The 26349-nt window shown below is 37.7% G+C and overlaps 1 protein-coding gene and 1 long non-coding RNA gene across 3 annotated transcripts in view; one reads left to right on the plus strand and one right to left on the minus strand.

Annotated features, from left to right (window-relative positions):
* Positions 1-13704, plus strand: part of NTF3 (neurotrophin 3) — a 63611-nt gene extending 49907 nt beyond the window's left edge. Inside the window, exons 1-2 of one of the 2 annotated variants that reach the window (XM_068654354.1) lie at positions 1101-8496; positions 9834-13704. In XM_068654354.1, the coding sequence (XP_068510455.1) occupies positions 8470-8496; positions 9834-10628 (822 nt within the window). In that variant the 5' untranslated portion in view covers positions 1101-8469 and the 3' untranslated portion in view covers positions 10629-13704. Of the gene's footprint in view, positions 1-1100; positions 8497-9833 lie in introns of those variants that run through there. The other variant, XM_068654361.1, reaches the window with a different exon arrangement.
* LOC137841447 (uncharacterized) overlaps positions 1-25823 on the minus strand; it is a 55609-nt gene extending 29786 nt beyond the window's left edge. The window contains exons 1-3 of the long non-coding RNA XR_011088621.1: positions 25699-25823; positions 25128-25260; positions 24736-24792 (exon numbers count right to left, since the gene is read on the minus strand). This is a non-coding gene — a long non-coding RNA (uncharacterized lncRNA). The remainder of the gene's footprint in view (positions 1-24735; positions 24793-25127; positions 25261-25698) is intronic.
* Between the last annotated feature and the right edge of the window lie 526 nt (positions 25824-26349).

The following is a 26349-nucleotide window of genomic DNA, read 5'->3' on the forward strand; positions in this document are numbered from 1 at the left end:
TCTACCTCACATCCTGCTTTGTGGGGTCTCTAGAAAGACACTTTTTTATAGTTAGTGGAAGAAGGGCAAAATTCTGTGATAATCTGTGATTTCTTTCCCTTTCTTCTTCAGCCCACAAATCAGACAAACCCCATCTCTGGCATTTAAAAATAGAACAATGAGAGAAATCTATTGTAAATGTGGACCACCTCACATTAATCCTTCCCATGGTTTCCTTTTCCCTTTCCAGGAGCATACACCAAAATATAATCATGCAGTGTTATGAGGCCAGATTTGAAACTCTCAGAACTGTGGGGAGGTGAAAGGCATGATACTCATCTGGAAGACTGCTCTCAGAGAGTGTAATTCCTCAAAGCATCTCTGTGACAAAAGTAGGAAGAACAGGAACTGTTGCCTGACTTTAATACAAAACAATTAATCAACCCTGGTTGAGCCAAAGTAGGTCCAGGTTGACTTGAAAAGTTAATGAATCTTCAAACTTTTTTTTTTTTTTTTTTTTTTTTTTTCAAAAAAAGGAGACTTAGATGGAGTTTCAGGGCTGTAGTGAAACATGAAACCAAGCCTCTTTGGTGTGGCTTTGGGCTTGTTACAAACATCTTGCAGAGTTTGAGAACTGCTTTTGATGATCAGCCTAACTTCCCTTTCCTCAGTATAATCCCATTTTTCCTGATTGCACTCCTTTGCCCCACCCTAGAGTGAATGCTCACTTTCACCAGTGCTTAAACTTTCCAGATCTTTGCACTGGCTTTGCTATCATGCCCTTTTTGGTAGCTCATAGCAAAGACTTGCAAATCCAAGGCAATTTCCTCAAAGGTCAAGTTATACGATCTTTCTAGTCACTTTTCCTGCTCTTTCTCTCTCTTTCTTTCTTTCCTTCTTTCTTTTTCTTTCTTTCTTTCTTTCTTTCTTTCTTCCTTCCTTCCTTCCTTCCTTCCTTCCTTCCTTCCTTCCTTCCTTCCTTCCTTCCTTCCTTCCTTCCTTCCTTCCTTCCTTCCTTCCTTCCTTCCTTCCTTCCTTTCTTCCTTTCTTCCTTTCTTCCTTTCTTCCTTTCTTCCTTTCTTCCTTTCGGTTTCCTGGGCCTGATCAGACATCGCTCCTTCCTAAATTTATTTTCCCCTGATTACTTCGCCAGTGTACAAATTTGTAATTTCTAATTTCATTCTCATGTTATAATTTTCTGCAAATGTTTTCTATGTCCATCTCCCAAGCAGAGACTGTATTTCTCTTTGCTCACTGCTGTTTGTATGCCCTCCCAACTGAGCTGCAAATTTAACTTGTTTGCAGCTTGGCTTTGCTGATATTAACAATCAGTAATGAAAAAACTTTATCAGCCTATGTTATGCACCACCATGATTCAGTTATGGTGCTTTCTATTTTTTTATTCAAATGACTTATAAAAAATAATAATAATCTTTTGTGTTTACAAAATTAGTACCAGCCTAGTCAAGTCATTGGAATTTACTGATTTAACTAAGGATTTGACCTTTAGATTTCTTGTTACTTGGTACAGTTTTCAGAGCTACACAGTGAATAATATGTAGAAATACTTTTGCAGAAATTGTTTACCCCAACTACAGCTTTAATTCTTTGTCATGACTAAGATGTGGCTGATTACTCTTCTCAGATGACATTGCTTTTGTTTCCTTGCATTTCATGCTTGTCATCTATTGACCAAACTCCCATACAACATTCCAGATGGGCTTTCCTAATCCAGGCAGCGCAACATGAAAACACATGGTCTGTTTCCCAACTTGCAGCAGGATACCTGTATGACCTTGAAAACGACTTTTGACTTCTTTGTTTCCAGTCCCTTAAAAATGGGAACGAGCACTCTTTTTACTTTGTCTTTATGAACCAAGATAAATGCTTTCAGAGTGCTCAAATATCAGTGACACGCGAATGGTAAAAGAAAACAAGATGATTTACACTTAGAACATTTATGGAAATACATTTGTTAAGATGCCTCATTACTCTCAGAACAGACAGGCATCTCCCACATAGTGCGCAGGGATTAAACTACAATGTTGTCATGCTTTGTGTGGAGAGAGGAAATCTTTAGTTGTGCTGTCTTAGCAGGGCAAAAACAGCCAGCTCTTTGAGGGAGAAAGCAAAGGATGTCAAAGTATATACATAGGGTAACAAAACGCAGATATCATTCCATGGGGTTCCTTATTTTGCAGATGTAGAAACTCATGAACAGAGATTTTGACTTGACTAAGCTTTCCAATACATCAAAGGAATCAGGATGCCAGCTTCCTAAAATGTTGCCCTAACTTACTCAATATACAGAAGAATTACTCAGCTGGTTAATGAAAAAGTATACTGTGACAGTCTGGGCAGAGGCAGACAGGTATAAGCAGCATATCACAAAAATATTGGTGAGGAAAGAAATTAAAATAGAAGAAGACCAAACTTAGCCTGAGGAAAGGTCTTCCTACTTCTGTAGTCAATCACAGACTCGGAGGTGTAGCTAGTGTAGTTGATATTGTATCAGACATTAGTAATAGTCAAATCTCTTGATGGGATTGCTAGAGGATGCTGGAGAGTGTCAAAAGCCCCTGGGAAGTCTTGAATGCGCTGAACTATGCCTGTTGACTATGTCAGTGGCAGGGAAAGAAGGTACAGGGCAAACATGTAATAACATTGTACAAGGTGTGAGAAGCAGCTGTTGTTCCAAATAAAATGAGGTAAGCACTGAAGAACTGCTCCTGACCTTTCTCTTGGAAGTGGGCAGGTACATGTAAATTGATCACATTTTGATTTGCTAAAAGATATGTTTGTGGAAAGTTCACATGTGGACACACATGCCATTGCAATCAGCTATATCTGAAATGAGCCAAGATTGCTGCAGTTCTACACAGTGCCTTTCACTATTCAGAAACCAGTTTACCCCTCGCAGCAAGACTTACCACAAAACTGTCCCTCAGAAAGCTGTCACCAGTTGGGTAAACTTTCTGTAATGACTGTTGGGTCATGGTCGCAACTTTAATCATAAATAGCAATGCATATTTATTCAAAGTGCAGACGAATTTTCATACTTGGGTGTACAACTGTCTTGCTATTTAAAGAGGAAATGTCAGTGACCCAGTAGGCAGCACTCCATTTCTGTAAGAGATTAGGTCTATACATGTACCTTTCACTGGAGCTTACTGGGGCTCAGTGCTCGGATGTGTGCTCTCTTGAAAATGGCCCTGAGTAATGAATGATTAAAAGCAACTGACCTGCTGTGGGGCTGTAAGAAACTATGGTCCTTCCTCAGATATGGTGTGCTTCCCCATTTCCCAGCCCATCTGCAAAAGGAATGTATTGTCTTCAACTTCCTTCACTGTAGCTTATAGTTTGGTTGGCCCTGAGAATGGGGGGGGTAAACAGTAAAAGCTGCCATAACACAGTCCCACTTGATTTTGTCTCTGAATTCTTAGGCATCTTAATGTGTCTGGCTCTTGTGAAAGCTTTAGCTTGAAACTGTATGTGTTGAAATTTCTGTCTTGAGAAGTGGAAATGTTCAGGAGGGTCATAATATCTCTTGGGGCACTCACCACTCCACAGCAATCTACCTTAATAAATCCTTCTACAGGCACATATTGTACAATAGTCAATTACTATTCTGAAATATGGGACAAAATTGAACGTACAATTGTTTCATATTCCACCTCCTGTCATCTGAATATTCATGACATATTGATGTTTTTCATTCTGTACATTTTCACTGTTTCCTGAAGAACAGAAGGAAAGGATTGCATTTCTTCTCAACAAATATTTTAGGATGAGGGAATCAACAGGGCACTCTGCTACTAGTTGCTTTCTATGAGTTTGTGAAAACAGTGCTTAGCAAGCAATGAGAATAATTACACTGTCATCTTTGGCAAAAGCCTGAATAAGCTGTCAGCCACCACAAATGATCATTAGTTGCTTGGTCTGAAGAACAAAAACTGCTTTTAAAATTTTCAGAAAGTGCCAAGTGCTTCAAGCTGACTTACATAAATCATATTACATTCAATGCTGAATGCAAAATTCACCAGTCACTTTTGCTTCTATTCCAGATCCTCTCAGCAATGACTTAAAAGTAAATACTTAGGCAGTGTCTCACAGTACTAGGATTTCATTGTTTTCACAACACATATTAAATAACATTTTGCTTTTCAGCTGTGTAGACTGTTCAGAGACTGATCAAAATAAATCATTACAGATTATTTATTTTTTTTTTAATTACCACAAACAAAACAAAACAAAACAAAGCCTCCCAACAGTATGCAAAGCATTGGGTCTGAAAAGAGTGGAAAGTGATTTGCCAGAGTCTGTTGGGGATTTCATTTCTTAATGGAAGCAATAGGTAAGTTTATTTAATTCTCCTAAATTTAGACCTTCTCTGAGACACCTAGATAAGATAACAATAATATCCTGCCAACACCACAGGAATATAAACCATTAAAATCGAGTAAGCTACACTAAGCAACGTTTGCAATGCATAAGGGTTTCTTTTCCATAATGTTTGTTTTTAACTGCTGTGCCATGAATGCCAGCAATCTCTAAGTCAAACCTGTTCAGTGCTTTAATAGCTTGCTCTATACTACAAGGATCTGCTAGCTTTCCCACCATACTATAGTATATGCTCCCATAAATCCTCTACACCATTCATAACATGTAATCGTCACTTAGTTCTATTACTAGTTTCTTTAAGACGCTCTTGATGACACGTTTACAATCACTTTTGAAACCAGGGCTAGTATGTCTGAGTAAGGGGGCACTGACACTGTGCAAAGGGACCAACTTGAAGAGATTAATATCTTCCTACCTTGATGTATAATATTTTTCAAAATTTCACATAACAGAGTGTTTTCTGACCACATTTAATAGCTGCTTTGAGAATCATGTACCCTCCACCCCCATCTTTTTTAATCATCTCTAGCAAGAGTTTAGCAGTAGCTTGAAGCATCGAAGGTATACCCCAAATATCCAGAAAGCTACACAGAATAACAGCATGAAAGCAAACATGATCTAAAGCTTCTCAGCAACTCAGGAAAAATAGCTTCCTGGAGTGTGACAGCAACTCTTCCCAAACTCCCAATACATGGAATAGAAAAGGAATCGGAAGACACAGGAGGCAATAAGCACAGAGTGAGTCAAGTTATATACCATTATGATCAGCCACGATTGAGTTCCCAGACAAATGATGAGTTTTCCATAAACTGGTAGGTCAACAAGGGATACATTTTGATGTAAATCCAGAAAAGGTAATAGATCGATTCTTCTGGATCCACACTGAGATGTCTAAACTCTTCTACAATCACACAATATCTAGGCCAGGTGTGTAGTAGATAATGCACAGTAAGATAATTATACTGGTATAAGTGGGTATGTGGTTATATCAGATATATACTTATGATCCACTTAAATCATGCACTATGATACACCTTACTGTTAAGTAGGCCATATGTCAAAGCTGACCTGACAGTTTATGAACACGGAAACTGAGGTCAGGTATTCTAGCACAATCAAGTATCAGGCAGAAAGCAATGGGAAACACTCACTAATTAGGATCTTATCTATTTGTATCCAATAACACTACTTAATCTGTTACTTAACTATGGATTGTGCTATTGCACTGAGCTCTTATTCAGATGTCACCATGGAAATGCTTGCCTATGCCTATTTGGGGCCCAGACTCTAAGATTAGGAATCTGCTCTGCACTTCCTGTAGTACTTTAAATAGTATTGTGTCCATCTCTAGGACTAATCACACTTACTTGACTGTAAACACTCTATGAAAACACCTGAAATGAACCTTTTAAGGGATTTACATACAGAACATTAAAGAACATCGAAAATCAATAAAAATATCTCAAAATGTTCATCAATAGAAAATATTTGATAGAAAATATTTGGCTTGAACAAAATATAGCTTTCTACCTGAAATGAATCAGTTTAATTTCAATAATAATAATAATGAGAAAACTAGGGAAAAAAAATGATGTGAAGGTCTATATTCTTGAGGGATTTTTATACCATTCACCAAATGATTAAAAAAATAACTATACTTCATGTGCTGTAGTAGCCTCTGCCGATGTTCATACGAGCCTATGCCCGAGGAGCTGGGCAGTTAAGTCAGTCTTCTTTTAGGTAGGATACCTCAGTTGAAATCTTGCCTCTGAATGCAATTCTCGTCTATAGATAACTTACTTCCTGAATGATAATGAGTAAGCATTGTTTCTGTTTTGTGAATTGTATTGTATATTTTTTGATACATGTCCAGAAACATCATAATGATTTTCTTTGCAAATAAGAAATCATAAATACTTTATGTTTTACATTTTTCTCTCCTTGTTACCACTTTTTTTTTTTTTTTTTTTAACAACAAAAAAGTGACAATTTGCAAAGTATTATCAATTTGGGCACAAATTTCTGTTTAGGCCAAAGAGACATTTATCAAAAACAATATTGCCCAGCCCTACAAACCGTTCCACTTTTAAGGCGTGAAGCTCAAACAAACACAAAACCATAAACCAGCTGCAGTTTCCTAGTACTGTCCATTTTTTGTAGCCAGAGTAGTGCCTACAGTATATTCTGAAGTGCTAGATTTCAAGGGCAATCTAATTTCAATTCATGGACTGGAATTTCTGAACACACCTCTTATTTTCATAGCTAAATACACGTCCTAGGTGAACTGTATCAGAGTAACCCCCTGAAAACTGTAATCTCTTTTACCCAATGTTTGCATTTTCTTTCCAAATTTTGCACACCAAAACATTTCAAAAAACTGCAAAGATTGGTTCTGAAACTTTTTAACTTTTGCAGTAAATAATCTGCTAAGACTAAGTTAAACTACAAGTTAAATTTCAGAGTACTTCAACACCCCTCCCACCAAATCGCCATTTTACTTTAGGTTAAGCAAAATATTTTTAAACATTTTTTTCCATTAACATGGTTTTGCCATGGACAGGAAAAAACAAAAACGCAAAACAGTTTATTTGAACTGCTTTAATTATGAACTCCCTGACCCTTTCTTTTCGTGTTTAGCATGACATTAAGGAGAGTCTGCAGGAACTCCAGTCTTACTTTTCCCACCTCATCACCTGCTCCAACTTGTGTATTTTGCTAGTGCCACTTAGTTTTGAAACTAAGCAGATCAGTGATTACATGCAGCTGCAAGTTGGCATGAATAATGCTTTCAGCTTTTCAGCTGAGTATTGTCCGAGCTTTGCTCACCATCCTAAGGCCTTGTGTCATACATTGTGTAGGTTAGCCTCTGAGTACTATAAGACATGTGCTTTAAAATATTTTTACTATGTTATAAAGAGAATGATTTAATGAGGGAAGACCAAATTGCACAGGAAGAGGTCTTTTTTTTTTTTTTTTTTTTTTTTTTTATCTCTTTCTTGGCTCTGAGAACCATCTACACTAAGTTACTAAATTAGTATTCATTTAGGTATGACAGTAACTGTATAGTAACTGAAATCTTAGATTTTTTTTTCAAAGCATAACTTTGCTGCAAGCAACAGTCTAGATTTAGTTGAACTCATACTGTGACAAACTGAGAATGGAGAAAACACATTTCTTATCCATAAAAGGACAGATCACTCATCCAGAGGGTAGCTCTGATTTTGCTGCAGTTCTAAACTATGAAGTGGGGACTCACTGTTGCTCTGTTGCTGAAAGAAGTTTTGCTGATAGAGGATTTTCCAGTAAAACTTTTTTTTTTTTTTTTTTTTTTTGCCTTCTTAGACAGAAAATGGTGATTTGTTGAAGTGCAATATTTTCTGTTTAAGAAGTCTGATTTCTCTGCAATTTCATTTGGGAAAATACAAAGTACCCAAAATGTTGCCAGCAGGCCAACAGAGGTGAACCTTCACCTCAACTCAGTACCAGTACTGAGGCCACATCTGGAGTGGTGTCCAGTTCTGGGCTCCCCAGTACAAGAGACATGGATATACTGGAACAAGTCCACAAAGATGATTAAGGGAGGAGAGGCCGGCTGAGAGATCTGGGACTGTTCAGCCAGTAGGAGAAAAGCTCAGAGGAATCTTACCAAAGAGTAGAAATACCAGATAGGTTGGAGTAGAGAAGATGGAGCCAGACTCCATTACGGGCGTTCCATGAAAGGACAAGAGGCAATGGGCACAAACTGAAGTATATGAAATATTACTGAAACATAAGACGCTTTTTGTTTTGTTTTGTTTTGTTTTACTGTGAGGATGATCAAACACTGGAACAAGTTGCCTAGAGGGGTTTTGGAATGTTCATCCATAGAGATATTCAAAAAATGACTGGACATAGCCCCATGCAAGCTACTTTAGCTGACCCTGCTTTGAGCAAGAGGATGGAACTAGATGATCTCCTGCAGATCCTTACAGCTCCAGCTGTTCCATAGTTTTATAACTCTGTGCCTTTATTCCAGAGTACTAGCAGCTTGACTCATGATGGACTTGTTTGCAGAGTAGGAGAACCAAGTTCAAGACTGTTTTGAGTCACATGATACCATCCAGGGCTTTCCACATGGTATGAGAGTGCTGTAACATAAGTTTGATGTTTTCTTCTTCAATCCACTGCCTATGCAGCAATTCCAATAAAACTGGTGTGTTTCAAAGTAAATGTTTTGCTTCCATGATTTGGTATTTTACAATAAGTATTATTTTCATTTAAATGCAAGTGCAAATACACAAGGGAAAAAAAAATAATTAAAAAAACCTCCTTAGACAAATGTTCACAGTTCTTAACTACACAAACAGTATGCAAACAGTATCACAGAAGGATTTAACCAGAAATGCCCAAAGAGCTTGTAGAAGATACTCAGAGGCTAGAATTAGAAGGACACTACAGGAATCCATATAGAGCAGGGCATAACAAAGTACATTACAGAGAAGAAGCAGGCTTTTAGATCTACAGTTTTCAAAATCTTGGTCTTGAGTTCATTTGATCTATATGAACAAGACTCTTCAATTTCATGTTTGTTTATTTATTTATTTATTTGTTTGTTTACTGAGGGGTTAGGAGGAGGGGATAACTGTACTCCTTCTGTCCATGAATATTTCTACAGCCAGTTTCACTCCAGTTCATAAAGATGCAATGAAGAAACTTCATTAAAAACAGAATAAGAAACAGGTCCCAGCCCTGCAAACAGCCACAACAAAATGTTCTGTGGATCTATCTGAACTTCTCACTTGTATTGCAAATCCTAACCATTGCTTTCTGAAGTTCAAAGTGTAAGAAACACCATTTTGCTGCTAGACTGTGCCCTCTTTCCTCAAGAATACCTTTCCTTATGAGAGAAAAAGAGCACTGTTGAAACACTGTGTTATTTCTCAGTGTATGATGATGCTCTTAAGGTAAAGTTAAACAAATTTGATGAACAGAAATTTGATCGATCTGTGACATTTCTACACATATAAATTGTGGCCACTTAATGAAGTCAGAACTTCGTCTATACCACTAGAAACTCTCTTACTCTGCCTAATCTCCTTACAATTTTGAAACTAAACCACTCATCAGAATAGACTCTGGAAAAGTGACTTGGCCTCTATCCACTGATAAGAATAGCTACCTAACACTGTAGAGAAGGGAGCTAACTGAAATATCTGCCACTGTACAAACAATGAATAAAAGTGTGATCATCCTAAATGGTGCAAGAGAGATTGATTAAACCCTGAAAAAAAAGAAATTAAATCATTGTATTTATTATAAAATGAAATAATATCTTGAAAGAAACACATAGTTTATCTGTATCTGTAAATTGCATAAGATGTAAAACATGTTAAAACAAATTAGAATTTTCATGTTTACAAAGCCTAGTAAACATTATTTAATTGCTTTTATATTGACTTTCTTTTTCTTTGCAGATCTTACAGGTGAACAAGGTGATGTCCATCTTGTTTTATGTGATATTTCTTTCTTATCTTCGTGGCATCCAGTCTACCAACATGGATCAAAGGAGTTTGCCAGAAGATTCAATAAATTCTCTCATTATAAAACTCATTCAGGCAGACATTTTGAAAAACAAGCTTTCTAAGCAGATAGTAGATATAAAGGAAAACTATCAAAACACGGTGAAGAAAGTAGAGGCTCAGCAGGACGTGGATGGAGATGAAAATGTGAAATCTGACTTCCAGCCAGTTATCTCAATGGATACAGATCTCCTAAGGCAGCAGAGACGCTACAACTCTCCCCGAGTCCTCTTGAGTGACAACACACCGCTGGAACCACCACCGCTGTACCTCATGGAGGATTATATTGGAAATTCAGTGGTGGTGAACAGAACCTCTCGGAGGAAAAGATATGCGGAGCACAAGAGCCACCGAGGGGAATATTCCGTTTGTGATAGTGAAAGCTTATGGGTCACGGACAAATCATCTGCTATCGACATTAGAGGACACCAGGTAACTGTGCTGGGAGAAATTAAAACAGGCAACTCTCCAGTTAAACAATACTTTTATGAAACAAGGTGTAAAGAAGCCAAGCCTGTTAAAAATGGCTGCCGAGGCATTGATGACAAGCACTGGAACTCCCAATGCAAGACATCCCAAACATATGTTAGGGCACTGACTTCAGAAAACAATAAACTTGTAGGCTGGAGGTGGATAAGAATAGACACCTCTTGTGTGTGCGCCTTGTCAAGAAAAACAGGAAGAACATAAATCTGCATCTCTTTGATATATAAATTATTACTTTAAATTATATGATATGCATGTAGCATATAAATGTTTATATTGTTTTATATATTATAAGTTGACTTTATTTATTAAACTTCAGCAAATCTACAGTATATAAGCTTTCTCTCCCAATAAACAAGAGTAAAGGGTGTGTGCCTCTGCTGTGGGCAACTCTGGATTTTTTTAGACTATGTTTGTGACACTGCTTGTTGGCAGCATACCATAACCTGACTGTAAATTCTGTGTAAAATCAGTATTCTTCATTCAGTATTGTCAAGCCAGTGACTGTCATTTAGTAAACTTGTTAAAAATCAGATCAATGTCAAGAGTTGTGTACATATTTACATCCCTTGCTCTATACATTCACATTTAATTGGATGCAGTGTTGACTCCTCACTGCCAAAATGAAAACCAAAATATGTGTTGTAGCCTGCAGCTGATGTCAATGTCAAAGGCATCAAGTAGCTGTAAAATACAATTTCTGTGTGTCATGCCAGTTTTGCCAATGAAATGACCATTTTCCCTCCGTTAGCATTTCAGAATAAATGCTAACAGTCCAGCAACTGTTGTCTACATTTTTGAAGCACATTTGTTTTGCAACTGTTTCTAATGCTGCCAGTTAATACTAGAAACAACATTAAAAAAAAAAATCTAAAAAATATTTGTAACTAAGTTACTGAAGCCAAGAACCAATCTAAATTTATCATTAATGTAATACATAAAATATGATTTCTTCAGAATATAGTTTTTATTGTGATTGACCTCTTCCTCCTCACACTAATCTATTAGTTTTAGCTTGAATTGCTACATCATTTCTGTTTGAATTTTTTAATTAGAAAAAAAGCTGCTGCTGTCTTAACATTAAAAGAGCCCTTGGCTAAAGAATTTTAGCAAAGATATGATATCCTGGAATGGATATCAAAGCCACACACCCATACAAAGCTGTTTGTCTACTTGACAACTCATTGCCCATTTTTAATGGAGGGAAAATATGTGTAGAACTGCTCAGCAAACCTGGTACCTTTCTACCTTTCATAGGGACTTTTTTTGTGTGTGTGTGTGTGTGTGTGTTACCTTTCATAGGGACTTGTGCGTGCGTGCGTGTGTGTGTGTGTGTGTGTGTGTGTGTGTGTGTGTGATTCAAATTTAGGTAGTCCATACTTACAATGAAGTTCTTCTGTCCCACTGGTGTGAGCTGTTACTTAGCACAGACAGATATACTTGCATATACCTCAAACTATTTTTTTGCATTGTTATGTAGCTCCACTGGAGACACCAACAATTACACTGCCGAAAGAGATGGCCTATTATACATTATCTGTATTATGTCCTGGATGGTATCTTATTCCCACAAAGGTAAATTAGAGTCTTGTCATGGATGTCAACAGAATTAAGATTGAACCACATATGTTATCTGTGCCTAAATAGATCTTAATCCATAATCAGGGCTGAAAAATGCCAGCCCTTCAAAAAAACATCTGTAGTGGTCTTTAGTTCTTGCGTTACATCTTTCATTGCTGTAACATGTTCAGCATCACAAATGAAAATGAGATCAGGGTACCCAAGAACATGTCAGTAGAGTGCCTTTAATCATATCATTTTCACTACTGGAGAACCAACTTCAAATCTGCAGCACATCATTAAAGGCAACAATTTGTGTGATCTTCCCTAATCCCTAACAGAGAGCCTTACACATTATAGAACCACTGGGAAAGTGGACAGGTTACTCATGAAGCAAAGCATGGGAAAAGATGTGACTCTGAAAACCAGGTTGGAATGTGTAGGTACAATTTTGTAGTGGAGGCCATAAAAAAAGTTTTTATGAGAACCCTCTCAATTTTCAAGATGCAGTTAGGGTTTTTACCTCACATGAAATCATCTTGCTGGACTAAAATCTAGCTTTGGTTTAGCAATAATAGCTTCAGAGGTTTGCTACCAAGGCAATCATTAAAAGGCAGGAGGTGATGCAATGTAACAAGCAGCTCACTATCTAATAAATCTGACTAGATTTTTTTTCCTAAATTCTTCCTTGGAAAACAAATAAACAAACAAAAAATCCTCAACAGAACTTTTCTTATTTTTTACCAGTAGACATGTTTAAGTTTCAACAGAAGAAAAAACAAACAAACAAACAAACAACAAAAAAAAAACTTACCCATTCATTTTGCTTCTTCTGGGGAAAAACATATTTTTAAGAGGCCTGTTCTACTGATTTTTTTTCCAAGTTATAAACCTAGTTTTACATCCTGAATTCCCAAATAAATATTTTCAGGTGTTGCAAGAAGTAATTGAGAGCAGATATTGTCATGGATCATTAACTTAAGATTCTTCTGTGTGGCAAGTAGGTCTGTGTCCATATGAGAAGAGGAGGTAAGAACACTAAGTGAGCTTGGTTAGACAGTGTTGCTTCCAAACCATGAATTAGCGACTTCATTGACTTCATTGTTCCTACATGGTGGGTGATGCACTTGCTTACATCACTGTAAATCCAGAGAAAGTATATTGAATATAGGTGAGAAAATGTATTATTATAGCAACATAAGTAACATCAGAATCAACCCTAATGTTGTTCTTTCTGCTCACTGAAAATCAAGGGATGTTCATTCTGTTAGGTTCAAAGAAAATTTATAGATCCAGTAGCAGGAACTGGTCTTTGATTCTTAACTTTACCAATGCATCAAGTGTTTTACAATTGGCCAACAAAAAACTCTTCAGATTAAATTTATCACCGATCATCTGAAACATATTAAATGAGAAAGAAACACGGTGCATAAGGTTATTAGATTGGCTGTCTCTTTCCCACCTCAGTATAACAATGAACAGAAGTATTATTCTTTGGATCTGATCCAACTTCTACTAAAGTCAATGAAAAAAATCTCACTGACTACAGGGGAAGCAGTATCAGGCCATGAGTGAAGAAAACCTGCAGATCTCAACCAGAGAGCAGAGCAATCACACACATCAGTCAAATGTTCTTGTAAATCCTCTGTACACATAAGATGCTGTATAATTTTGTAACAAGTTTGTAAACAAAGCCTGTAATAAATTTGTTAAGGCCTAATTCTGTTTTCACTGTAGCTGGGGATGGTTTTATTGTCAACTTTGGTGAGAGCACAATGAATGAAGTTCCCTATCCAAAGTTTTTGTATGCATATTAAAGTAGTTAATTGAAATACTCAGCTCACAATACTAGTTTAATTTGAGTATTTTAAAATTTACTCCTATTAGGTCGTTCAGATGCTCTGTCAATATTGTTTTGACAATACATTATTATAAACACACATTTTATTTAGCTTTTCTCCCAAATGACTGGATGCTATTCTGAAATTGCCTGTCTGTATCAAACTGCATTTTCTGCTTTTTTTTTCTTTTTCCTTATTTTTTTACAGTCCATTTAGTTACAGTAAAAAATGTTCCACTGAGGTTTTGGGAGACCATCTGCATTTATTTTATCACCTTTGAACATGTGTTCAGGAATGAAGTCTGTGTAGTGAGTTTACTGCTACCAAGAGATTTATACTGCTGCACCAGGAAGAAACTTTGACTGGACTATACAGAGAGTGTGCTTGAAACCACTCTGCTCATACTCTGTTATTTTAATACTGTAGCAACCAGACTTTTTTTCTCAGCTATACATTATGTATCAGCAGACAATACCAAACAGGAAACAAGTCTGATTGGGAGTTTCAAAATTTAAAAATCATTGATAATGACCTGGTATTTCTGATCTTTCAGCAGACGTATTTGCAAACTGAAGTAAAGTGCATAGCCATTCATTTCATTTAATAGAAACACTGAGACAAAATCAATGGAATTCTGTGTTCTACATGATTGGTATGCTTATGTACATCTAGTGTGTGATAGTGGGGCCAAGGGAGAAAAAGATAAAGTGGGGGAGGTGTAGGAGGAGGAGATAATGAAGGAGGAGGAGGAGGGAAAGGAGAAAGAGGATAATAAGCTCCACGGCCTGTGAGAAATAAAGGGCTGTGCTCAGGATTGGAGCATTTTTAATGTGTGGAGAGCTTATTTTCCAAAATGCTTAGCCTGTATTTTGTTACAGCAGATGGCAGAATGACGAAGCAAGCACAGATGTGGTGTAAAAAAAAGTCAAGCAATATAAGGATAATGAAACATTTTCTTGGGAAAGTCCTCCATTCGCTGCCACTGTAAGTCTGTGTGGTTTTGTGCAGGTTATTACAGAGTTCAACAATGACATTTCCCATCAAACTACATAACAAAACTCCGTGTCAGAAAAAAAAAAAATAATATATATATATATATATATACTACTACTTTTTTTTTTCTTTTTTTTTTTTTTTCTCTTTTTTTTTCCTAAAATGTCTTAAGTTCATGAGCTGGATAATTTTATTAAATATACATATATTGGTAATCACAAGCTGCCTTGGTACCTCTGATGAACAGCAAATGATAATGCTTTCCATGAAGAGCCCAAATATACATTTCTCCTTTGTTTTATTGGTGTGCTTTGAAGCCAGAAGCACCTGAAAGTTGTATTCTCACTATGGAATTAGACTTTTGATATCTTGACCTTATATTTTCCATCATTTTAATCACAGGGTCCCATTTTGCAGACGTTAGCCACATGATTAGGGGAGATCATGATCAGCCTACTCTAAATCATGCTTGAAAAACTGCTTTATGCACAGTGGCCCCATATGGAGCAAAAAGAGAGAGACTGACACAGCCCTATACCATCTACACCCACCTTCTCAAATCTCCTGCTCTGCTTTCAGTCTTGAGCTACAAGTTTCTTAATGAAGGGCTGGATAATCAAGGATTGCTTCCTGTGTGTCCAAGGGTTGAGATGGCAGACAAACCTTTGACAGAAGCACAGTGGGTACTCCTCAGTTTATGTTTCTTGTTTGCCTAGAAGTAGGCCTTATATGAATTTAGATGCAGCATATCATTTATCTCCTCTCTAAAACAGAGGATGTTTCTGCTATTTGCCTTTTCCACAGAGAGGAGAGGGAACTGTTCATCATTTGTAAATCATGTTGAGACCACTTGACAGAAAATGCTATTGTGCTCAGGTTGGCTTCTAAGGAGGAAGGTGTGATGTTTCTTCTCCCTAAGTAAATATATTTCCATTGAAAGTGGGAGGAAAGCCATAACTGCTGAAAAGGGAGGGAATTGGAGCTGCGGGGTGGCAAAAGACTTACAGAGATTTAGGAACGTGCAGTTGAGGAAACTGTTCAGGTACAACCTCAGGTGAAAAACTCATTCATGATGCTATAAGGTTAAAGGAAATACCACAAGAGCATCTGAAATGCAAACTCAAAAGGAAAATGAACCTCTATTAATTGAGATCAATCTTTCTGCATTAATTAGGAATTAACTCTGCTAGCTGAACATAGATGAAGTCTTGCTCTTGGTTAGACTTATGCAGCCCCTGTTTTCAGCACTTTGAATGCATAAGGGGTACCCTATGGTTAAAGTATTATCCACCATGCAAAACAAGGCAAGGTGTCATAAAAGTTGTTCGTTATTCCATCTAATTCCACAGATCTAAGTTTTAAAATATATTTTAACTGCCTGATATGCCCACTGCACATATATGTAGCAGCAATTTACAGAAGAAAAAGAAACTAAATAGAAATATGTAGTAAAATACCATGTCTAGCATTGTAAATAACTCCTGTTGATTCCTTTTTATGTTCTCAGTGTCTGAGAAAGGAATTTTAATACAAATATTGGCTGTGTTTTACACATATTATTTCGTGTAATAAGAACCTCAACTAACTGCTTATAGATGTTTGCAGTGTGTACTCTTTGCGGCTAATGGAGCAGAGATATAGCTTTAAACTTGTTGGACAAAGTAGAATTTACAAAGTCCCATATTTGCATAGTAGGTAGTTAAACTAAACATGAGATTGAAAGAATATGCTTCTCTGACTCAGATATTAAATATGTTTTAAAATATTGAACGACAGCTTTGTGAAGTTATTACAAATACCTTCAGTTATACTCATATTTGACACAGCCCACTGCTCATATGAAGCATACTTTTTATCTTTTTTATTTTGCACACATCCAGTAAATGTGATTCCCATTAAGTTCAGAAGATAGAATTTTGTTCATTTCTATGCTGCTGAGAGAGCACACACAATAACCCCAATATATGAGCCAAATCACAGGTCAGAGCATGATTCCTGAATTTATGCCCCAAGGAAAAACTTCTAGGAAGGAATTTTTTTCTGCTCTGCAAAAAACAATAGCCGTGCTACCACAGTTGCAGTGTCTATGCTGAGGTATCACAGAGGCCTATGTTTGAAGTCTCAAGAAGGTAGAAACTGCAAGACTAAAAGCTGAAGGGCAGAAGGAATATGTGGGTGGGTTAATAATTATCACACTGGTTCCTTTAACATTAGACCCCTCAGACATGTAAAATAGACTGATTAGCCCCCCTGATCCTCCTGATCTCAGGATCTAACTCAGAGGCACATATTCCCTAGGTCAATAATCTTGGCAGCCTTGGATTCTTGCGACTTGGCGTCAGGATATGGTAGTTGTCCTAGGCAGGGGTAAAGCTGAAGAAAACCCTTCTCCCGCTATAATCAGATAACAGAAAATACGCAAAAGAAAGTTCTCATGGGAACAGCCTTGTCTCAAACTCCCATGTTTTCTATGTTGTTTTTTTGTTTTGTTTTGTTTTTTTCCACAGAAATGGAAGATATGGGTTCCTGAGAAAGGCTTGCTACATGCAGTTTTCTCAGAGGGATATGAGGACTCTGGAAAGCAAAAGTTAGACAGAAGCAGGAAAAATCTCATTCAGTAGCTTTATTCAATGATCTATTTTCCTTTCAGGTTTCTTCTTACCCTGTTGGTGGTTCACTACAAAAATGTGTTGTGAAATTTTCTGATGTATATCATGCTGTAGGGAACCATGATATGGGAGTGGGAAAGAGCTACAGTACCATAACTGGATTCAGAAGAGTTGCTCAGCAGTATCTGTGGCTCCTTCATCTCTTTTTCTAAATGCCATGGAGACTGATGTGGGTCAGTGGCACAAAAACAGGGCAGTTATGGTATGGATGCATAACATCCTCCCTATTCACAACTAAGCAAAGAGAGTATGAGGTCAACTCTATCATCTCACAGGTTTCACCAGGGACAGGTCCTTTGACTCTCACAGTAGAATATTGGTGGAGAAGGATTCTCACTGCCGTTTTGCTTTAAGAAATGCTAAGCTTTAAGAAATACACAGGCACTCCTGCAATAATTTGGATCTGGGTCACAAAAAGTGAAAGACTAAAAAGGAAGTGGATGTGTTTTTTGTTTTTGTTTTTAAACAATATTTACTCCTTAGCAGTTTCTGTTGAATCCATAATGTGCAGAAAAAGCCAGTCTGAATACTGGAAAATGAATGTCGTCCATATAATTTTAGGGAGAACCACCAAACACACAACTAATAAATATGTAACTCTATTCTGACCTCATGCAGGTTTAATGCTTGACTTCAGTAGGATTAGTCCCAGTTCTTACTGACACAATAAAAACTGAAATGATGTCTGTGACATTTTAAAGCAGGTGGAAAGCTCTGAACTTGATCAGAATTTCATTTCCTGTATATCATGTATCTGCTCCCTGTGTAGCTACAAGAAAAATATCCTTCAAATTATTTAATGTAATAGATTACAGGGGCCTACACTATGCTGCAGAAGCTTTAAACTACATGTGCTCTGCATGGAGTGATATCATTGTCAGAATTCATGTTGATTCAGTGCAGCTCACCAGGTAAACTCAGGGGCTTTCTATGGCACCAGATAAATAGTCTCCACTGAGAACTGCCATACAAGTTAAGGACTTGTCTCATTCAAAATTAACATTATTTCTTGCTTCAGATGTAAATTCACTGGTCCTCGTTTTGTTTGAAGAAATGATGGCTAAGAAATAAAAACTATATTTGCAATTACTGGAACTCAGAATTAAATTTTGAAACCTATAACTACTTCCAACACAAGAAACACTGAAAAATTAAGACTACATTATGCACCTTACAAACTCTGTGAAAATGCTCTTACTCAGAAACAAAACTGCTTTAGACAATAGAAATCCAGTCTCAGCTAAGACAACCCATTCCTGTCAAACAGAGGTACTCACCTATGCATCTGTTTTTCACTGAAGCTTCACAAAAACTTTCCCAAGCATTTTTCAGTAACCAAATATTGAGTGTAGTTAACATACATTTTAGTACATTACAAACACTCCAGACTTCCAATCTGAATTAAACTGAAATCACAGAAATGATTCATTCTGTGTAAGCATCCTAGAATTAGTACTCTTATCAGTCTTCAGTAATTACCTGATTTTACCTTACCTGATTACCCAATTGTACTTGATTTTACCAGTAATTACCTTCAGTAATTTACCTGATTTAGAAACTAGGGCATCCAGCTTGACTCCGTAGGCCAGGAAAACTTATTTGAGATTTTTTTCTTTGACTGTTCTTCCATAAAATCCTCACAAATTAAAAGCTTTTACAAACCCTAAACATAATCTGCTTCTGTCAGCTCCAAGGTCATAACTTTATGAAGTGTTTATTAAATATTCCATCGCCCCAATCAATGACCTACTCTGCACAATAGTGCATACTCCAGAAGTGAAGATCTACAGCTCAGGAGTCATGAATCCAACAAATAGCACAGAAGCTGGTACCAAGAAACTTGCTGGAAAGCAAAAACTAAAGTATGATAATATCAACAATAAGAGAGAGAAGCAGGAAATAAAATAATAATAAATTATTTTTTTTAAAGAAAAAAAAAGGAATCCAAAAGTTTGTAACCTTCAACAACAACACCAACAATAAAACAGCTAGCCTTTGATAAAGCAAGGTTCTTTTTTTCTTTTTTTCTCATACAGTGTATCCCTCACTTATTATTGCCTTGTGAAACAAATTCTTTCCATGAAAGTAAAATATAATAGCTTGAGCTGAAATTCTGCTGTCAGGGAGATTTTCATGCTTAAAACATGTAGTGGGTCTCTGCTTAGAATCAGGGTAACCACTCCTAACAAATTCTTTGCTTAAATCTGTAATCCTACTCTGTCCATCTGGCTGTGGGAGTGGCTTATAGACTCATTCTTCAAAAAAAAAATAATACACAGTTAGGATTTACTGAAGAGCTAGTTCCATCATTCATCTGCATTTAAGTGGATTTAGTTCATTCAGTATGCTTACCTAGGTCTTGGTCCAAGATAGCACTTAAGCATATGTTCAATTTTAAAGAGAAGAATAGCTATCTTGAAGTTGGTAAGATTAACTCCATGATTAAAGCTAAACACACACTTAGATGTTTCTATAAACCAGGGCAATGATAAGGTTCCTTAGTGATTTTATTACTGGAAATAATAGTGATCCACCCACCCTTTCCTTGCAACCCCCCCAAAAACAAACAAACAAACAAACAAAACAAAGTAAAACAAAACAAACAAACAACAACATCAACAACTTTTTTTTTTTTTTTTTTTTTTTGTAAGACCTAGTCCAAGATTCATGGAAGCTTGTAAAAAGCTCCATAAAATTTCAGCAGATTTGCAGGATAAAAAATATCAACCAAACAACCCAACAACAACCAAACAAAACACACCAAATAACACCTTTTTTTAATCAAAGGATAAAATTAGCAGATAAAGCAGTATCTAGAGTGCAGTAAAACATTTGGCAGTACTTCACAAATTCTTACTTGAAAAAGACATGCAAATAGACTTGGATATGAAAACAGTCACCTGGACAGGGAGCTGGTGAAAGGAATATGAATAACATGCAAAGATAACTGGAAATGTGCTTGAACCAAAGGGAAGAAGCTGTTCTGTGGGTAACTGCAGAAACAGCTATAGATCTGAGGTAATTATCAAGACCACCTCAGTGACTTAGATGCTTACATCCCACGTTTGAAGGCAAAACGGCTACTTCCCATCCAATGAGGTGTTTGGCAGCAGCACTCTCTAAAAGATGCTGAGGAGAGATAAGAGAAAGTGTTGGGGGTAATTATTTGAGACCACTTCTTCTTTGCTTAGTGACTCTTATTCATTAAGCCGCTTAGAAAGCTGCTACTTCAAGTGACATGCCCAGTGAAAGCTACCTGCTTTCTCAGGATTTACCCTTCCTACTATTCATATCCCCTACCCAAGACTTAAGCTCATTGCTACAACGAGGTCCTAAGCCCTTCCACCTCCATGGCAGACAAATCCAGAACTTCATAGAAGATTTAAAGCAGACTTTTGGAAAGCTGAAAGATTCCTCCAGCATAAGACCATAAAAGGGCCCATGACATAAAAGTCACACTTTTGTCCTCTCATACTATTTTGCTGAATGCCAACTGCATACAAAAGGGAAGGACCTAAACATCATCCATTAACAAAGTGCATAATTCAGATGTAAAATTTCATATGGTAATAATGAATTTACTAGGGCTTTTTTCCTTTCTGCATCTTCCTGTGTGGTTCTTCCCTGCACTTTTGACTTTAGATACTGTTTAATGTCATCTCCACTGTCAGAATAGATGATCATCCATCACTCTGGAGATCCAGAGGTGTTAAAAGAAAAGGAATAGTAGCTGTCACTGAAGCTGACATATTGCTGTTAAGATAGCACTAAGACTTGCTTTCACAGCTCTTTCCCATCCACAGCTAATTTCTGGTTATGAATGGAAGTATCTCTGTTTTGGTTACCTTGAAGGGGCTGGGCAATGGTCACAACTAATACAGGGAAGTTTATCCAATGTAGTTAAAGAACAAGTTATCAGCTTGGACACAAGAATCTACTGATATTTCTGAAAAAGCCAAACAGTTTTAAATGAGAGTTGAACTACAAGGTGCTGCTTAGGGTAAACCAGATTGTTGTTGCTATCTTTCCTAGTTAGTTAACTCTGTCAACACTGACCAAAAATGAAAGGGGTCATGGAACAGCACATGGAGGAAATGGAAACCTCAGGAAAACAGCTTCACAGAGTGAAAAAAGAGAGGGTGAGAGAAATGGAGGAAGAATCAGTTTCTTCAGACATTTGGCAGTGGTGACAAAATGCCTGCTCTCAAATAAAAATTGGCAGTTTAGAACAAAGCTGACAAATTGGGTAAAATAATTACTGAGGTCATTATTCAAATGACTCTTGAACACTGACGGTTGTGGGGCATAAACCACCTCCCTAGGAAACCTGTTTCAGGGTTCGACCACCCTCACAGCAAATAAATTTTTCATTATATCTAGTCTGAACCTCCCTTGGTGCAGCTTTGTGCCATTTCTGCTTGTCCTGTCATTAGTTAACAGAGAGAAGAGGCCAGCACCTCCCTATCCACTTCCTCTCAGGAAGTGGCGGAGAGCAATGAGGTTGCCCGTCAGCCTGCTTTTCTCCATACTAGACAACCAAAGTGTCCTCAGCCTCACCTCACAGGGCATGCCTTCTAGCCCATTTACCAGGTTTTTTGCCTTTCTCTGGATGATTTCAAGGGCCTTAATTTCCTTTTTATATTGTGGAGCCTAGAACTGCATGCAGTATTTGAGGTGAGGCCACACTGACACTAAATATAGCGGGAGAATCACCTCTTTTGACCAGCTGGCTATGCTGTGTTTAATGCACCCCAAAATGCACTTTGCCCTCTTGTCTGCCAGGGCACACTGCTGGCTCGTGTTGAGCCTGCTGCCAGCCAGCACCCCCAGATCCCTTTCTGCTGAGCTGCTCTCCAGCCACTCGTCTCCCAGTCAGTGCCTGTGTTCAACATTACTCTGTCCCAGGTGCAGAAGAACATTTACTTATGTTGAACATCATGTCTTTGATGATTACACAATGCTCCAATGTACATAGATCCCTCTAGAATACCTCTTGTCCCTCCAGAAAGTCAACAGCACTTTTCAGTTCAGTATCATCAACAAAGACAACCAACCTTTTCTGTTCTGGGCAGGGGACAAGACAAACTAGCAGAAGATTGACTAAATTAAAGGAATAGTTGAGGACAGAAAGCTGAAGACCACCCACACAGATCAAATGGGAAAGCACTAATGGGAAAGACATTTTGGAAGTTAAAAATATAAGCTAGGAACACAGAGCTGTAAAATAACAGCTGTACAGCAAGGCAGAACAAAGTTTTGTTCGGTGGTGAATGAAAGGTGGCTGAATGGAAAGACACCGTCTGCTTTATCAGAAATAGGCTCTGCCAGGCCATAAGCCAGTACTGCTTCATGTGGAGAAAGGACAGATCGCATTCCACTGAGATGGCAACACAGCTCTGTTCCACAGGCGAGCGTAGCAATCTTCAAAGTAACAGTGAAATACTAGATGTTTTAAAAGGATTTCCCACTATACTGATGTTGTTCCCATAACACAAGCCAAGGAGTAGGAAGGCAGCACATCAAAATACATTTGCATGGGCTTGGAAACAGACATCTTCTGTACTAGATAAAGTTTTCTGCTGCCTGTAAAGGCAACCTTTGGACTGCTAGTCCATGGAAAATAAACTTCCTGCAGCACCTGGACCAAAGGCAGGATGCTGGAAGCAGTCATTGCCAGCAGTGAATGAAAAACAAAACCCACATACATTTCAATCCTGTAGGAATGAACACACTGGTTCTGTTCCAGGGTTCAGCCAGACCACTTCCATTTCTTCCATTTCTATGAGCACATTTGACCCTACAGTTTAGGATTACTATGATTGTAGTGGTACGCCAAGTGTAGAGCACAGACGTTAAATATACTATGATTCAGACTAATTAAATTGTACTTGTATGCACTTTTGTTCAGAAGTACACCTGATGCAATGCAAGAAAAGTGTTGCTATGGCTATTGCAAGGAGTTAGTTATTCATCTGTTAGTGGCCTTTCAACTTGGGAGTGAGAGCTGTTGACATTCAAAGGACCGCAGACAAACCATAAGTCACAAGATGCAGTAGCTCCACAAGCTTGCTCCATAAGCTCAGGAGCTGACAACATTCTATGCACTTCCTGACCCTTCCTTCTCACCCATCACATTTTGTAACAGCAGGGACCATAGCCTTTGCTACTGTCTGCCTTTCTGCACTCTTCTTTCTGACAGCTCAGTGTTCCTCACTATCACAACTCCAGGCACTCCTAGATTTTTCTTTCAAGCTGCAGTAAATAACAAATGCAAAGTATTGACAAATTTCAGGTTTTCATTTTACAGTCTTAGAAGCTCTTCAAAACCCTGTGCATAGCTTGGAACAATCCTGAAGCAGTATTCTGACCATCATCTTTCAGTGAAGCGGCTGACTGCTCTATGATTCACTAGCTACTACTCACATGCTCCTCGGGGACAAGATATTGGCATGCTGGAATAGAAGGCTATCTGGCTGAGCTTACTGATGAGTTTCCTACTGACTAACAGCATTCATATAAGAAGATTGTGTAGATCCCTTCCTGCTACGTTAAACATTAATTTGTAGACAAGCCTGATAGTTCTTTCTATTTAAACTCCTGATTTATGATGGAAGTCAGGCTTCCTAATCTTTGCAAATGTTATGCTTTATTTATCTAGCATTATTATTCCAATATGCTTATTATTCTTGTGTTATTCCATATTACTATTCAGAAACTATTTCAGTGGAATCCAGATTGTTTTCTCACACAATATATTTATCAAAGGTGGAAGCATTCACTGCTTGTGTAGTGAATCAGTGTGTGATACAGATTTGTGAACGGCATCCATTGACATCTGCTTGAGATGCAGCATATCTTGCCTCTTGTCACCTTTAGCTGTTACCTCTGCTTTTTATTTTTATATCCAAGAGTACTGCAAAGCAGTTAGATGTGAATGAAATTTACTTACATCATAAATAGGGAACCTGTCTCGCACCTGTTTTAAGTAGTTACCAATGACAGCAAAGCACTGAGCCTTTGAGAGGAAAACAAAAATCTTACTTAAAATTGAAAAGGAAAGAGTCTACAGAAGACAGTTTAATCAATATAATCTGCCAATGTGCTGCAAACTGGAACAGATCCTTCTCCTCACTACTGGCTAAAGAATAGAGACAAATTTTAAAGGCTATGGACATTCTTTTAATACTAGTAAATGATGTGTTACAGCATTTTCACCATGATCAGACACAAAAGAAAAGTCAGACTTACCGCTGGATGAACCTTTTTCAATCACATGTGTGAGACGCAGGAGTAAGAAAGAGAGAGCTGTGGAAAAGCATAACAGGACCTAACCAGTTAGGAGACAGAACAGGCACCAAGCAGCCAGCAGTTGCAAAATGGCTACGGTAAGACTGGAGCAGTTTGGCTCTGTAAAACTTAAAGGGACAGATTTATGCAAGCACACAGGGGGGAAAGCCTGTGTAAGAGCATAATTCTCCACTGGGAAAAGGCAGGCCCCAGTCCCGGAAATTTTTAAGCATGTTCTTAACTCTAAGCATATGAATACTCCTATAGACTACAGTCTGCGTATTCCTGTACAAACAATTAAGCATGTATATAAAAGTCTGGAGGTCTGTATTTACTGAAATAGAAAAAGTTACCGTGGAAGACAGATGCTCCAACATAGTGCTTGTTACAACTTTATTGCAACAGGAGTGTGCTATGGTCGTAGTTACTTCCCCCTCTGGTGAGATAATCTAAGCACGGTATAGTGTTAGAAGACATATTAGCAGTCTAGGAAAAAAAAAAAAAAAAGTAATTGAGATGTGTCCCCCACCCCTCCCCAATCTCAATTTGTTGCAATAAACATTGCTCATTTAGGCATTCTAGTATTTCTAATTTATTCAGCATAATATCCATAATAGGCCCCTAATCACACTGAAGTAATTCTAGAGCACTTTGGGCTGATCAAAGTAAGTGAAAGTAACCTCATTTACTGAATTATACTTCCCATCTGTATATCCCCTATTAATGAATCACAGACATCATGCACTCAAATGGTGTCAATATTTTTGAAAGGAGACCAGAAACACCTCAACGATAGGGTGCCTTCAAATCCTATAAAAATGACACAACTTTGTAGGCTTGCCATTGGCAAAGTGATCTTATGAATACACATTCTCTGCTTCAACTTTATGCTCTTTATGAAAGGAATTATAAAGTTTTCCTCACCTGCAGCATTCAGTGACGTTCATGGATAAAATGCATTTCTCTTAAAATGACTTAGACAGGAAGAAGACTTTAAAATCAGAAGTCACCAAAGATGAAGTTTAATTTGAGTGAGAAAGATATCTTCCCAAGCCCTGCCCCTTCTCCTCCCCTCCCCTCTCCTTTCCATTTATATATGCACCAGGAAGTATCATCACAGCATGGGTGCATAGGAAAACTGGAGCTGTATAGAGTGTCCAGCTCTTTGTGCACTGCAAAGACTAGACAACGTACCTGAGGTTTTCTTTTGGAAATACCAGGAGGTGTCATGACTGGGAGTCAGTAGGGTATTTCTGCAGCTTTTCTTTATGAATAGGCAACAAGTCTGAACTCAGACTTGCTCTGAAGTGGCTGTTCTATACAACTACATGGATACAGCCCTTGGGTTCCTGATGGGATTTATTTGCCTCTATTAAATAATGTATGTAATTAAACACTGACAGAATTGAAGCCTGGACTTTTACATATTTTCCCCTATGATTAGAATCCAATTTCTGCAGTTTCCCCAATGCCATCCTTTCCTTCTATCACTGAATTTATTCTGTATTCTGCTCAGGTTCCCACAAATAGGAAATCAACATTAGGGTCTATTTGAGATATTTTATTTTGTAAAAA

This window comes from Anas acuta, chromosome 1 (assembly GCF_963932015.1).
Source record: "Anas acuta chromosome 1, bAnaAcu1.1, whole genome shotgun sequence".
NCBI lineage: Eukaryota > Metazoa > Chordata > Aves > Anseriformes > Anatidae > Anas > Anas acuta.